This window comes from Phaseolus vulgaris, chromosome 4 (assembly GCF_000499845.2).
Source record: "Phaseolus vulgaris cultivar G19833 chromosome 4, P. vulgaris v2.0, whole genome shotgun sequence".
In the NCBI taxonomy this organism is placed as follows: domain Eukaryota; kingdom Viridiplantae; phylum Streptophyta; class Magnoliopsida; order Fabales; family Fabaceae; genus Phaseolus; species Phaseolus vulgaris.
The window spans coordinates 14,976,563-14,992,795 of NC_023756.2; the positions used below are offsets into that span (position 1 = coordinate 14,976,563).

The 16,233-nt window shown below is 45.5% G+C and overlaps 1 protein-coding gene across 1 annotated transcript; it reads right to left on the reverse strand.

The window, feature by feature from the left end:
- Positions 1 to 14,720: 14,720 nt before the first annotated feature.
- LOC137838336 (uncharacterized) lies at positions 14,721 to 16,001 on the reverse strand. Its single transcript, XM_068647582.1, has 3 exons — positions 15,402 to 16,001; positions 14,859 to 15,287; positions 14,721 to 14,774 (listed from the first exon to the last, which is right to left on the reverse strand). The coding sequence occupies exons 1-3, from the start codon at positions 15,999 to 16,001 to the stop codon at positions 14,721 to 14,723; spliced, it is 1,083 nt and encodes a 360-aa protein (XP_068503683.1).
- Positions 16,002 to 16,233: the final 232 nt, after the last annotated feature.

Here is a 16,233-nt window from a genome sequence, read left to right on the forward strand (position 1 = left end):
AAGCAGAACATGAAGCATCAAACCTCAACAGTGAGGATGACTCACCTGCTACCCAATCTGTGCATGAGGAAGTTGCTGCAAATGCCATAGTCGCCTATCAAACTCTAGAATACCGAGGAGAACCAATGACCATGTTTGAAAGGCAAGTGTTGTATCGCCTTGATGTAATGTCTGCAGAACAAAGGGCATACTTTGAGACTACTCAAGCAAGGTTTCAGCAGCTTGATGATCAGATTGAAGGGGTTCAGGCACAACTTGCAGAGCTTTACTACAAAGATTAGAAGTATTTTCATGCTTTCTTTATCAGTTTTAAAATTCTGTAATGATGAACAATTTGTCTTTATCTTTTGGACTATTATGGCTATGCTTCTGGTTTTTTCCCTATGATTACATGTTGTTTGATGAATCCAAAGGGGGAGAAAAATAGCTCACCATGCTAGGTGAAGCTAGCTGAAACAGAAAGTTAAATTCTGCACCTTAAAACCATTTTACATGTTATGCAATGTTCTGTTTTTCTGGTTTAATTTTTGGTGCAGTACAGGTTCTTAAAGCAATAGAGCTATGGGGATTTGTCTCCATCAAACAGGGGGAGATTGTTGAAGATGGTTGCTGCCCCTTCAAGACATGTGTTTGATGAAGACTTCTATGTACATTTCATGTGTATTTTGCTTTGCTTTAAGTGTGTCTTAGGTAGTGCTTAGAGGTTGTTTAAGAGTGGGCTTTTTGCTGAGTAACTCACCTCCTAACCACTGGCGATGTGATAAGAACAAGCATAAGGTTTCTTAAATTGTTTTTCACATGTTTTACAAAAAACACGTTTACTGCATAAAAATAAATCTGTTCTTTTCTAAATAAACAGATTCATTTTTAAACTGATGCCTTGGCTAAGTCTTGTGAAAATTACATTTTGTGCATCATGTATTTTGACTAAGTCTTCTACCTTTCAAAACGACTATGTTTTAAATAGTTAAGCTTTTTTGTTTTCGTTTTGAAAAATAAATCTGTTCATCTGTAAATGAATAGATTCTTTTTTGTCTCTGGTGCCATGTCCAGCTTAAACGTTTTTCAGTTTTATCTCTGCACCAGAATGGTTGACTAAGTCTCCTCACTTAACAAATTCTCTAACTGTTTTTTGAAAATAAATCTGTTCATTTTATTTTTCATCTGTTCATTTTATAACAGCTTTAACTGTTTTTCAAAAATCTGTTATAAGTTGGTTTTCTATAAAATGAAAACTTGTTTCTAAGTTTAACAATCGTTCACACTTTTGAGAAAACAAGTTTTATAGCAGAGAATTAAGAGTTTACAAAGAATTAACATTTGTTCTTCAAAGATTTCGAAAATCACAAAGTGCTTGTTCTTGTTTGGTTCCAAAAGCTTGGTGTGAGGTGTTGCTACTGTTCTAGCAATCTGTTCTACTGGTTTAAGGCAGATTTCTGCATCCTCAATCAGGTGTAGTCGTTTCACTTTTCATTTCTTGTAAAAGTTTGATTGTACACTCTTCTTGATAGGGTTTCTTGAAGAGTGAGTATGCTGAAATAGGGTTTTTCAGCAAGTGTACCTAAGTTCTTGTAGGTTTCAAGAACAGTGGGATTTGTGTTTGTTTGAAATGTGATGTAGTGAATTTCACCTTGGTTTAGGTGAAGACTGGATGTAGCTCAATGGAGTGAACTAGTATAATTGCCTTGCGTTCATTCTCCCTTAGTCTCTGCACTTAAGTTTCTGCATAACTGTTAAAACAACAAAGAAATAAATCTGTTCAATCAATAATAAATCTGTTCTTTCTGGGCTCGGTTCATACTGTTCTTAATTTCTAGAAAACTGATTGATTTCAAGAAGAACACTTATAATTTTGTTAAAAGCCACTGGAACAGGTTGATTGTAAAGGTTACTCAATTAATTGGCAAGCTATCAATTGAACCTTAATCACTTGCTTGAAATTGAAGTATGCTGTTTTGTGTTTCACTGATTTTCATTCTAATATCAGTGTGTGTGCATCTGGAAAATCTATCTGCATAATCTTGTGATTAACCTTGCTGTATAAACGCTTTTCAAACACAAACAGTGCCAAAATAAATTTGTTCATTTTCACATAAATCGATTTATTTTCTGTAATCTGTGTTAAACACTGTTTCTGCGAGAAAGATATAAAAGGTCAATTCACCCCCCCTCTTGAACTTTGGCACTATTAAACCCAACAAAGATCACTTGATATAGTGGTAGAGCTCGGCTAGCTGCTCCTGAACTCCTTCAATTTGGTCATCCAAGTGTTGAAACCTGGCTTGAGTCATTTCATAGTACTCCTTTTGGTCATATGTGAGTGTATCTAGCCTGTTTAGAACTTGCCTTTCAAACATGGATAGAGGTTCACCTCTATGCACAGGTTCCTGATATGCTACCAATGCATTTTGCCTTGTAGCAGCAACATCCTCATTTGAAAAGGGTGCACTGGTGACTCATCCATGTGCTGCACACCATCAGCATTTTCTTCTTCTTCATCTTCTGGATTAGCTGCTTCATTCTCAGCTCTATTTGCAACATTCCTTCGAAAGATCCAGTTAACTTCCTCCTTTTGGAACCCCATTTTCAAGAGAGTGGAGTTGTCTATTTCACTGGCTGCCTTAATGGTGTCATTTCTCTCATTTACAGTATCAACTTCAAAATAGTCAATTAGTTTTGATACAAACACTGCATATGAAAAATGATAATCGGGAAGCCTTGTGGATTTGAGCATATGCTCTACCATTGTACTTACCCAATTTACCTTGAGTTGATTCATTATACAGTATAGCAGAATCAAATCCTCTTCATGAAGAGTAGCATGATTACTTCCTCTAGGAGTAAGCTGCCAAGCAATTAAGTAGGCTAGGAGTCTTGAAATTAAGGTTAGATTACCAGCATGAAATCTAGCCACTGGTTCAGCAGGATTTCTAACACAGCTTCTGTAAAACAGCATTTTGTTGAACCCTTGAATTCCAGCAGTATTCCCTTTGCTAACCTTCATTCCTGAATATTTGATTCCTCCCACATTGCTCCATATTTCCCTTGTAATTTTCAGCTTCACACCTTTCACATGGGAGACCATATTTTTGCCATCTTGAACTAGATTGCTGTAGAACACTTTCACCAGGTCTGGATAGACATTTCCAGTCATTTCTAAGAAGCTTTTAAGCTTTTGATGCTTGAGCAAGGTTTTCGCTTCAGTCAGATTTTCTTCCCTCAACCAAGAAAATTCTAGCACCTTGGGCACATTGACTTGCTTTCTGCTTGTTTCATGGATGAACCTTGTCATAGCTTCAGAATCTCCAGCAAACCAGTTTTCTAGAATGCCTTGGTTGTTGTTGGATTTCTTCTTTTTGTGTGATGAGGATGCCATGCTCTATCTGTTTTTACCTGCACCTGTTTATCAAAAGACAATCCCAGCTAGAGAGAGAATCAGTAACAGTTCACGTGTTTATGAGAAAATGGAAATTAATATTGTAAATGTTTTGAACCTGGACAGCTTGTAGTAGGAATGAGATAGTGTGCAAAGCAATTGATCAATGCCAGATTAATATAGAGCTTTAGATCAGATTTCAAGAATTATGGGTTTTTAAAAAAAAATCAACTCAATCAGATATGCTTCAGATTTTATTCTTGTCGTACAGCAGGTTCAGGTGTTGATTTACGAAAAAATATATTGGAACCAGATTTCAGTTTGATAAATAAAATCTGTTGCACATACACAATATCCAATCAGTTAGGATACCTACATAATAATTCTCATAGACCTGCTGGTTAATAACCGTAAAAGCAGTCAAAAATAAAGAGAGAGAAAGAGAGAAAAACAAATCTTTCTCTTTCCTAGTCACAGTTGTGATTCTAAAACAGAGAGCAAAACATGTTAAAATATAAAATAACAGATTGAATTTTTTTACTGCAGAGGACAATTTAAGCTAATGATACCCAATTCATTTAAAAGAAAATAAAACCTATCTTTAGCAAGAGGTTTAGAAAAGAGATCAGCCAATTGAAATTCAGTGCCAATGAATTTGAAATCACAAGTTCCATTAGCTATATGTTCTCTTAGGAAGTGATGTCTAATTTCAATATATTTAGTTCTTGAATGCATGACAGGATTCTTAGACAGATTTATAGCACTAGTGTTATCACAATTTATAGGTATCTTGTTTAATAGAATCCCAAAGTCATTTAGCTGCTGCCTTAGCCATAAGGTTTGAGCACAACAACTTCCAGGAGCTATGTATTCTGCTTCTGTTGTAGAGAGAGCAACACAAGCCTGTTTCTTGCAATGCCAAGAGATTAGACTTGATCCAAGCATGTGACAAGTCCCACTTGTGCTTTTCCTATCAACCTTGCAACCTGCAAAGTCAGAGTCTGAAAAACTAGTTAGGGTTAAAGATACATTGTTAGGATACCATAATCCAACATCCTTAGATCCTTGCAAGTATTTCAGAATTCTCTTTGCTACATTGTAGTGTGATTCCTTTGGATCAGATTGATATCTAGCACATAAGCACACAGCAAACATAATGTCAGGCCTGCTAGCAGTTAAGTATAACAAAGAACCAATTAAACCCATGTACTTAGATTGATCCACTGATTTTCCTGCACAGTCTTGTTTCAGCTGGCAGCTTGTTGAAATAGGAGTGTTGATTTCCTTGCATTGATCCATATCAAACCTCTTAAGCAGCTCCTTGCAGTACTTTTCTTGACTTATGAAAATTCCATCCTTGAGTTGTTTCACTTGTAGTCCAAGGAAGAAATTCATTTCCCCTAACATTGACATTTCAAACTCGCTCTTCATTGTTTTCACAAAGTCTTCACACATCTCTTCATTTGTGGATCCAAAGATAATATCATCCACATAGACTTGCACAAGTATAATGTCTTCTCTTTTTTGCTTTATGAACAGAGTTTTATCAGACTTGCCATGGTTATATCCTTGAGAGAGCAGAAACTCACTCAGTCTCTCATACCATTGCCTAGGTGCCTGCTTCAATCCATATAACGCCTTCTTAAGCATGTACACATGCTCTGGATGTTTATGATCTTCGAACCCTGGAGGCTGAGATACAAACACCTCTTCATTAATGTAACCATTTAAGAATGCACTCTTGACATCCATTTGAAATAGCTTGAAGCCTTGTATGCTGGAAAATGCTAGGAGTAATCTGACAGCTTCAAGACGTGCTACTGGTGCATAGGTTTCACCAAAATCAATTCCCTCTTCTTGGTTATAACCTTTAGCAACCAGCCTTGCTTTATTTCTAGTGATAGCCCCATGTTCATCCAGCTTGTTCCTGTACACCCACTTGGTTCCTATGATATTCATCTCATGTCTTCTTGGAACCAAAGTCCACACTTCATTGTATTCAAATTGGTTCAGTTCTTCCTGCATTGCTGTTATCCAATTGCTGTCTTGTAGTGCTTCTTCCAGACTTTTAGGCTCAATCTGTGAAACAAAGGCCACTGTTTTGCAGAAATTATTAAGTGAATTTCTTGTTGAGACTCCTTTCTCAATTTTACCAATTACATTGTCTAGTGTGATATCCCTGGGTGTTTTCCATTCTTTAGGCAATCCTGCATTCACAATAGATTCTTTGACAGCATTTGGATTAGTTGCATCAAGCTCACTGGATTGATTCTTTTGCAAAATGGTTCTTAAATCATCCATACCAGGTTCATCCATAACAGATTTAGGCATAGAACAATCTGTTTCATCAAATACAACATGTATAGATTCTTCTACTGCAAGCAATCTTTTAGTATACACTCTATAAGCATGTCCATTTATAGCATAACCAATATGTATTCCTTCATCTGATTTAGGATCAAATTTCCCCAGATTGTCTTTACCATTATTTAGAACAAAACATTTGCAGCCAAAAACCCTAAGATGACTAATGTTAGGCTTCCTACCTTTATACAATTCATAAGGAGTTTTCTTAAGTATTGGTCTACTCAAGGTTCTGTTAAGCACATAAGAAGCAATGTTCCTAGCTAACTCTTCTAATGACCTATTCTTCCTTTCAACTACACCATTTTGTTGGGGTGTCCTAGAAGCAGAATAGCTATGTGTGATCCCATGTTTTTCACAATATCTATCAAATTTTGCATTCTGAAATTCTCCCCCATGATCACTACGAATCTGTTTTATTCTATTTTCATTTTCATTATGCAGAACCTTAGCAAGTTTCTTAAAGGCTTTATATGCATCATTTTTAGAAGCATGAAACAAGGTCTATGTATATCTTGAAAAGTCATCAACAATCACCAAGGCATAGTAATTTACAGCTAGGCTAGCAGTCCTAGATGGTCCAAACAAGTCCATATGTAAAACATCCAAGGCTTTATTTGTAGAAACCACATCTTTAGATTTAAATGAAGTTCTTATTTGTTTTCCCTTTACAAAAGCATCACACAATCTGTTATTCTGAAATTTTATGTTTGGTAAACCAGAAACAAGTTCCTTAGACTTCAGCTTATTCAAGTGATTTGTATGGATATGAGCTAGCCTCATATGCCACAGCCAAGACTCATCACTTTTAGACAACAAACACTCATTTTCAGAACAGCTATTCATAATATCTAAGAGATAGATGTTGTTTACCCTTTTTCCTGCGAAAAGCACCTTACCAGAGATTTCATTTGAGATTGTACAAGTCTATGCTTAGAAGATTGTATCCCTTGTCACACAGCTGGCTAATGCTTAGAAGACTATGCTTTAGCCCTTCAACATATAGTACATTCTCAATAGTGGTTGAGTCTTTAGTGCCAACATCTTCTCTTCCAAGAATTCTTCCTCTATTGTTGTCTCCATATGTGACGTGTCCTTCAGCTTTGAGTTTTAGGCTTATGAATTGAGTCAAGTCACCTGTCATCCAGGTACCACTGATTTTTCCTGCTATTCTTCTGCAAAACAGATTCAGTACTGATCCGATCGGTCATCGGTAGTCGATGACGTCAGCAGCAGAAAACCACGTGGACCACTCGAAGGGTGACACATGGACCAGGTGGCAGAGAGGTCGGGGGGACGATCGCCAAGAGAGGTTATCGGTGGTCAGTAACCAAGTTACCACCGACAGATCAGGCGGCAGAGAGGTCGGGGGATAGATCACCCAGAATGGTGATCGGTGGTCAGTAGCCAAGTGACCACCAGCAGACCGGTTCCCAGACTCGCGCCTGGAGGCAGAGCGCGATAAGCGAATAAACACTGATCAGTCATCGGGGTCTCGTGTTACACTCAGTTAAACTGGGAATGAGGTTCCCAGCGAGAGCGTTACGCATGGATCTCGCATGTGCACACCTCAGGGAATCATGCACGAGAGTGGCCTGAGGGAACTAGTAAACCAGCCAGTGGTTGGTGATTCCTTCAACCCATTACGTGCATGGCATCGTGAAGGGTAAGCTGTATACGCAGAGAGCAACGTTTGGTGAGTGTGCCTAGACCAGCCACACCCGACGTTCTCCCAAGAGTATGCGATCTGCCCAGATAAGAGAAACGTCTTACGTTACTCCGCGAGGGCGTAACTTAGGCCCACAAAGAGAAGCGCTAGAGCCCTTCCAGTAAGTGACACGTGTGTGGTTAGATGTGAGTTGCAGGCTTCCACGTATCATCATCTGAGAGGGGTGCGGTCCAGATAAAAGAGCACTCCGTACCACTAAAGGTACAGACAGGCGCAGCCAAGCGCAAACATGCGCAGACTCTCACGCTCCCCATTGCTGATTCTGAAGGTACGCTTTCTCTTAAAAGCATAACAGGGTTCTGACACATGCCAGAAAAGCATAACAGAATTCTGTTATGCCCAGAAGCAGAGAGAGAGAGATAAAAGAAAGAATCGGGGTGAGAGTGAAGGAGGGAGGAAAAAAAAGAGAGACGAAAAACAGAGTGCAAGTTTTTCTCACACACACATTACTAGTTTCCAGTTTCTGGTGGTTCTGTTGGACTAACTTGATCGTCGGAGTGCAAACGGCCGCTAAAGGTGCCGTCTGTGTGTTTTGCAGGTCACATTTGAAGACATCTGAGAGAAAGTTCGGAGGGTGATTCTGCAGAAGACGCAGTCGCGTATACAGGGCAGAGAGTGCTACGAAGCGATTCGTCCACGTTCGAGTTGCCGGCAAGATCATTTGTCGCCCACCGTGGGGCTCGAGTGAATCGTTGTCCCATATATACCACAGTTTTAAAGCTTACCAGAGTTTAATCAGTTTCCTTGCTAGAGAAGGATGCCTAGAAACAGACAACCATCACCTGCGCCATCCGCTGACGAAGGAGCTGTGACAATGGCGCAGGTCCTGGAAATGGTGCGCACGCTGCAGGATAACGCTGCAGCGTCGAAAGTTGAACAAGAAAGGATGCAGACGGAGTTGGCTGCGTCGCAAAGCAGGAACGATGAGCTGAATCGTGTCAACGAAGAGTTGAGAAGGATGCTGCAGGCGCAGAGGGAGCACGTTGTTGACGAAAGGATGTCTAGGCAGCCCTCACCTCCAAGGGCATTTCCCATGCCATTCTCCCCTAAGATCATGGGAACCATGGTGCCTCCCAACCTGGTGGGGGTCAAAGCATCGTTCAAGGGGGTAGAAGACCCGGAAGCGCATCTGACGGCGTTCCACACCCAGATGATGCTGTCTGGGGGTTCAGACGTTGTCTACTGCAAAATGTTTATGAGTACGCTCAGCGGAATCGCCATGGAGTGGTTCGTAAGCCTACCAGAAGGACACATCACGTCTTTCTCTCAGTTCTCGAAGCTCTTCACTGAGCAATACATCGTCAACAAGGCACCTGCAGTGGTGTCCTACGATCTGTTCGACGTGCGCCAGTACCAAGGTGAGTCGCTGAAAGACTACCTCAACCGCTTTGGAGCACAAGTGGTTAGACTGCCCAGCAAAGATGAAGATATGCTGGTGCACGCGTTTAAGAAGGGTGTGCTGCCTGGCCCTTTCAGCGAGTCTCTCATCAGGAGCCATCCCAGCACCTTTGCAGAGATTCGACGACGTGCGGTGGCGCACATAGTGGCAGAAACAGAGGTTTCAGAGAAGAGGGGAAGTGCTGCACCACCCAGGCCGCGTGGAGGGCAAGGAAATCCACAGCAAGCCAGGGTGCATGAGGCCAAGGAGGGGAAGAAGGTGCGGGAAAAACCTCGTCCCTATGCACCAGGCAAAGACCAGAGCAAGGGGCGTGCAAGGGAGAATAACGCACCCCCGAGATACAACTTCATGGTGGGATTGGCGGATCTCATCGCCCTTCCTGCCGTAGCGGCAAGACTACGAGTACCAGAGAAGACAGATAAGGTACTTGGAAGGAAGAAGAATGAATGGTGTGAGTTTCATCAGGCCTTTGGCCATACACTTCATTCCTGTTTGGTGCTGGGACACCAACTGGCAGAGTTGGTGAAGTCTGGTTTTCTAGCAGATTACCTGCGTGAGCCGCAGGGTGATCGCGCGTCAGGATCCCAAACTGGAGAGCAACAGCATGAAGTCCCTGTGCATGGGGAAGTGCAGACGATCGCTGGAGGCTTCTCTGGTGGGGGATGCACAGCTTCACAAAGAAGGAGATACACTCGATCGGTGATGGCGGTAGATGCAGTGAATGAGAGTCATTACCCTGAGGTGGACATTATCTTCAGGAAAGCTGACCTACGGGACGTTGTCCCGCACGACAACGACCCTGTGGTCATTTCTCTCATCACAGCAGGAAGACGGGTGCATAGAGTACTCGTAGATCAAGGAAGCTCGGCGGATGTCATGTTCTGGCCAACATTCAACAAGCTACAGTTGTCCCCTGATCAGTTAAGACCGTATACTGGTTGTCTCTACGGTTTTGCAGGGGATCAGTTAGAAGTGCGGGGATACATCGAGCTGAGGACAACGTTCACTGACGGAACGACAGCCCGCACTGAAAAGATAAAGTACCTGGTGGTGAACGCCCCTTCTGCGTACAATGTCCTATTGGGGAGGCCAACGCTCAATAGACTGGGCGCAATACCATCGACAAGGCATATGAAGTTGAAGTTGCCGTCGATGGAAGGGACCGTGATAACCATCAAGTCGGATCAGGCTGAGGCAAGACGCTGTTATGAGAACAGCTTGAAGCAAAAGAGAAGTGTGTGCCACGTCACCACAAAACCACCACCAGGCGTGCGCGAAGAGCGATTGGCGGTCAAGGAAACACAAGGCGCTCAGAGGATGGAGAACGCTGCGGTGGGGGGCTCCCAGGTAGCCCAAGTTGAAGAAGAAGAGGAAGGCAGGATCACTCCTCGCGAGTCAGGGATCGCGAGAGCGGTCATTGCCAGTGAGAGAAGGCCCCACCTAGCTGAAGGATGGGTCGAAGTGGACATCGGGGGAAGAAAATTCAAGTTGGGGGGATCCCTCATTGAAGAAGAGCGAAGGCTGATCATGGGTGTGATTGAGAAGCACATGAATGCCTTTGCATGGTCAGCATCCGACATGCCAGGAATCGACCCCGATTTCCTCTGCCATCGTCTGTCGATGGACCCCATGGTTCGACCGGTGCGACAGAGGAGAAGGAAATTCAACGAGGAGAAGAGGAAGGTGATCCACGACGAAGTGCAAAAGCTCCTTGTCGCAGGGCATATCAGAGAAATCCAGTACCCCGAGTGGCTAGCGAATGTGGTACTGGTGCAGAAGGCAAGCGACAGGTGGAGAATGTGCGTGGACTTCACTGACCTCAACAAGGCGTGCCCCAAGGATTCTTACCCCTTACCCAGTATAGATGCTCTAGTCGATAGCGCATCGGGGGGAAAGCTGCTCAGCTTCTTGGACGCTTTCTCGGGATACAACCAGATCAGGATGCACCCCATGGATGAATGCAAGACTGCGTTTATGACGGAACGGTCTTGCTATCGCTACAAGGTCATGCCATTCGGGTTAAAGAATGCGGGGGCTACCTACCAGAGGCTCATGGATAGGGTGCTCTCGCCCATGCTGGGAAGGAACGTACACGCCTATGTAGATGACATGGTGGTTACGTCCCAAGAGAAGAAGCATCATGCAGCTGATCTGGAAGAGCTATTCACCACCATTGCCAAGTACAGGCTGAAGCTCAACCCTGAGAAATGCATATTCGGTGTGGAGGCTGGGAAGTTCTTGGGTTTCCTCTTAACAGAGCGGGGAATCGAAGCTAACCCGGAGAAGTGCGCAGCAATCGTGGCAATGAGGAGCCCAACGACGGTAAAGGAAGTGCAGCAGCTCACCGGTCGCTTGGCAGCCTTGTCCCGGTTTATGTCCGCTGGAGGGGAGAAAGGTCACCCATACTTCCAGTGTCTCAAGCACAACAGCAGATTTCTCTGGACGCAGGAGTGCGAGGAGGCCTTCATTAAGTTGAAGGGGTATCTGGCAAGCCCACCAATCTTGCGAAAGCCCCAGGTAGGCATCCCTCTTCGTCTATACTTTGTTGTTACGGAGAGGGCAGTCAGTTCAGTCCTGGTGCAAGAGCAGGACCAGGCCCAGAGGCCTGTTTACTTCGTGAGTAAGGTGCTGCAAGGCCCTGAAACAAGGTACCAGGCCCTCGAGAAGGCTGCTCTGGCGGTGGTATTCTCAGCCAGAAGACTCAGGCATTATTTCCACAGCTTCACAGTGGTGGTGATGACTGATCTGCCTATCCAGAATGTATTGAAGAAACCTGATGTGGCAGGAAGGATGGTCAAATGGGCAGTAGAATTGTCAGAATTTGATATTCAGTACGAGCCCCGAGGACCGATTAAGGGGCAGGTGTTCGCAGACTTTGTAGTCGAGCTATCATCAATCGCGACACCTGCAGAAGGGCTAGATTTCCGATGGGTGTTATCGGTGGATGGCTCCTCTAATCAGCAGGGAAGCGGCGCTGGAGTCATCCTGGAAGGACCAAACGGGGTACTGATCGAGCAGTCCCTCCGTTTTGCCTTCAAAGCTAGCAACAATTAGGCGGAGTATGAGGCCCTGATCGCAGGAATGTTGCTAACAAGAGAAATGGGAGCAAGAAATCTGCTGGCCAAGAGCGATTCGTTACTGGTCACTGGGCAGGTTACGGGGGAGTTCCAAGCAAAAGATCCCCAGATGGCAGCCTACCTGGAGTATGTGCAGCTCCTGAAGACGTCCTTCACCGAGTTTGAGTTAGTACATGTGCCAAGAGAGCAAAACGCCCGAGCAGACCTGCTTGCCAAGCTGGCCAGCTCAGGCAAGGGGGGGAAGCAGAGGACTGTCATTCAGGAGACCCTGAAGGTGCCGCGCGCGTTCGTATCAGACAACCAGGTGCTTCATGTATACAAGTCAATGGAGCGTCTAACGATCGGTCATCGGTCGTTGACTCAAGAGACGCTAAGAGCACCGAGGGTGAGATCGCGACCCTCAAAGACCGGTGAGTCGATGGAGGTCCATGCGGAGAAGGAACCCCACACCTGGATGACGCCATACCAGCTATACTTAGAAGATGGTGTACTCTCGCTCGATCTGACAGAGGCAAAAAGGATAAAGAGGAGTTCAAGTAAGTTCACTCTTATAGATGGAAACCTCTTTAGATTTGGATTTTCTCACCCTGTGCAGATCTGTGTGCACGGCGAGCAATGCACCAGACTCATGTCTGAGCTGCATGAGGGGGTGTGCGGAAGCCACGTAGGTGTTCGCGCCTTGGCAAGTAGAGTACTCCGCGCGGGGTACTACTGGCCAAAACTGAAGGAAGATTGCATAAGGTTTGCTCAGCGATGCAAACAATGTCAACTGCATGCAGATTGGCACAAGGCACCCCCTGAGGAGTTGAGGTCCATCCATAGCCCGTGGCCATTCCATACATGGGGGATTGACATCCTAGGACCCTTTCCCTTGGCGACAAGGCAGATGAAGTTCCTCATTATGGCCATTGAATATTTCACCAAGTGGGTGGAGGCAGAGCCAGTTGCACACATCACCGCACAGAAAGTCGAACACTTCGTCTGGAAGAACATTGTCTGCCGCTTCGGAATACCCAAGAGGCTGGTTTCCGACAATGGCACCCAGTTCACCAGTCATCAGCTGAGAAAGATGTGTGAAGAGTTAAAGATACAACAGGTTTTCGCTTCAGTGGAGCACCTACAAACAAATGGGCAGGTGGAGTCAGCAAATCGGGTGCTGCTCAGGGGGCTGAAGCGAAGACTAGACAAGGCCAAAGGAGGCTGGGCAGAGGAGGTCCCCAGAATTGTATGGTTTTATCACACCACCCCACAGTCCAGCACCCATGAGACACCCTTCAGCCTTGTTTATGGGACAGACGCCATGATTCCTGTGGAAATACAGGAGAGCTCCCCCAGATTCTTGAACTTCGTTGCTGAAGAGTCCAATGAAGAGCGTAAGGTGAATCTGGATCTGCTAGACGAAGTGCGGGAAGAGGCCAGAGTCAGTGCCGAAGCTGTGAAGAGAAGAGTGGAGCGGAGGCACAACTCTAAAGTGAGGCCCAGGCGTTTCCAGGAAGGTGATCTGGTGATGAGAAAGGCGCATCAGAATGACATGCAGAACAAGTTATCCCCAAAGTGGACAGGCCCGTACAGAGTGGTGGAGACATTAGAGAACGGAGCCTATCGCCTAGAGACTTTGGAAGGAGGAGCAATCCCCAGAACATGGAACGCCACCCATTTAAAATTTTATTTCAGTTAAAGTTGTACAGTAATAGGCGTTCTCGCGCTAAAAGACACATGTTTGTATGTGGTGGAAACAGCTGAACAGACAAGGGGGCACTCTTTTCCCTAAGGAGGGTTTTTAACGAGGCCGCCCAATTAAAGAAAATTTCCAGCATATCAAGTGTGCTCAAGTATTTAAGTTAAAATCCTCCTTGCCCCAGGTGCAAGTGCAGGTGATTGGTTAGGCCCTACTTGCCCTAGGCGCAAGTACTGGCACCGATCTAAGTCTTCCTCACCCCAGGTGTGAGTGCAAGCAGTTAAAGGTTTGAAAAGCCAGGGGTGCTAGTAAGACCAAGGGGGGAAAGGAAAGGTTTTGACAAAACGTCATTACCCACTTGGCATACACCAATATTGGCCCAGTAAGACTCTTAGTCCGAAACCTTTCTCACCCCGGGAGTGAGACAGGGAATGAGCGACTCAACCCGCCAAAGGGTGATGACCTTGGGGAAAGTAAGAGGGGTTAGCGAGAAACACTTTTCTTTCCCCAAGACGAGGCATCACCTTGAGCGATCGATGTCAAAGTCCTTTATGCACTTAGCGCTAGAGCGACAGAAAAAGCTAAGTAAAGACTAAAGAGCGATCACTGATGAGTCGTCAGTAATTGGCTAGTAGTGCAAAGCAGCGCACGAGGACTGTTAAACATCAAGCTGAGGGAATAGCCAGTCGTGATCAAGCAGAAGCAAAAGAGTAAGAGAAGCAGATCGCGCTAAGCCTAAGCTGGTTAACACTTAGTCGTGCGCAAAGAGTAAGAGAAGTAGATCGCGCTAAGCCTAAGCTGGTTAACACTTAGTCGTGCGCAAAGTAAAAGACGAAGCTCAAGATCGCGCTAAGCCTAAGCTGGTTAACACTTAGTCGTGTGCGAAAGGAAAGGTAAAGCCCAAGATCGCGCTGAACCTAAGCTAGCTAACAGTTAGTCGCGCACATAAAGATAAGTGAAGTTCGAAGAAAATACAAGGGAAGAAATTTATGCAACAAAGGAAGCATTGAGAGTTTGTATTCACGGTCAAGTCTTATACAAATTTCAGAGTAATAAGAAAATGGTGCAGAAGTTAAATTTACAGAGAAGAAAAAAGATTAAGGGGCAGGAGGGATGAGCTTCCCATCTACCACTTCATGATAGATGCTGAACTGCGAGAGGTCCAGGTCCGGGAGAACGCATCTGATTTGCTCGAGTGCTAGCTCGAATCCATCGGTAAGGGCATCAGCACCCACATTCATCAAATCAGCATTCTCCGCCTCCAGTTTCTGCTTTGAGGCCTCCGCAGCATCCCTCTCGGTGGTAATGGCAGCAAGGGAGGAGGCAGCTTCGGACAGTTTGCCCACCACCTCCTCGAGTCTCTTCTCTCCAGCTGCAGCTGTTTCTTTGGTGGACTCGAGCTCCCCCAATAGCTGAGTGTTCTGTTGGCGCAGGGAGGAAGTCTCGGCCTTAAGCTCCACCACCGTGCAGTCCAAGGAGCTAACAGCTTGCCCCATCAAGATCTCTGTCTTGATGGTCTCTTGGACCTGCGCTAGGTACTCCCTCCTAGCTTTCTCCACCATGCCCCGCATCAACTCCACAGATCCTTGGGCAGCTTCAAAGTCACTTCGCAGTGACTCCTTGTCGTGCTCAAGATCCTTCACCCTCTTCTCCAGGGCTAGTTGCTTGCGATGCTGGGTGGAAAACTCCAGAGAGAGCACCACCTGCTTGGCCAGGTGCATATCCACCTCATCACCACTCCACTCGACAAGCTCCCGGTTGCTTATGAGCTGTCGAACCAGGGTGATGACCCTGCTGAAGTTCTCGTGGGTGGCCCCAGAAGCGCTTGGGCGCGAGCTAGACCCACCACATTCAGTAGCGGTGTTAGGGATTGGCAGCAGTGGTGGTGGTGCACCCCCAGTCTGGGCAGAAGCGCCCCCAGCAGGATGAGCGGATGGACCAGGTGATTGGCCTGCTGGGGGGGAAGATAGCAGTTGGGTAGTTGGAGGCAGCTGGTGGCCTGGAGAAGGAAGGTTGATGGGCTTTGTGGCAGTTTGAGCGCAGGGAGGAGGGGAAGACCCTTCCTCTACTTCCACCACCTCAATCTCTCCAGGCTGGAGAGATGAGGCCCCCTCAACTGCTGACCTTTTCCTTTGGCGGTGTACCAGAGGAGAGCCTGAGCTCTCCTCTTCAGTTGAAGCAGCAGTAGCAGCAGCGGTTGAAGCGGAAGCCTTCACCAGCCTCTTCCTTTTCTTCCCTGGCTCGGGGCCTTCAGCTGGCGCGACCGAGAGTGGAGGGGCTGCGATGGGCTCTGTTGTGGAAGAAGAGGAGCCAGTGCCCTTGGCTCCCCTACGTTTGGCAAGCTCCAGCAGGGCCAGCCTCCTGTCTTTCCCCGTCATTGAGTCTGCATAGACGAGAAAGGGAGGGGTTAGTTGGCCAAGTTATGCAAGTAAACCAAAAAGCACATAAAAACATGCATGAGAAGAGACAAGTATCCTAAGAGGTGCAAGAAGAGCTACCTATATATTTTTTCAGAGCCACCACATCAAATTCATCTTTGATGAGGCGGGCGGAGTTGTACTTGGCCCCCAGGAGCAGCCCACACAGCTCGCGCTCATAGGGGGCCATAGC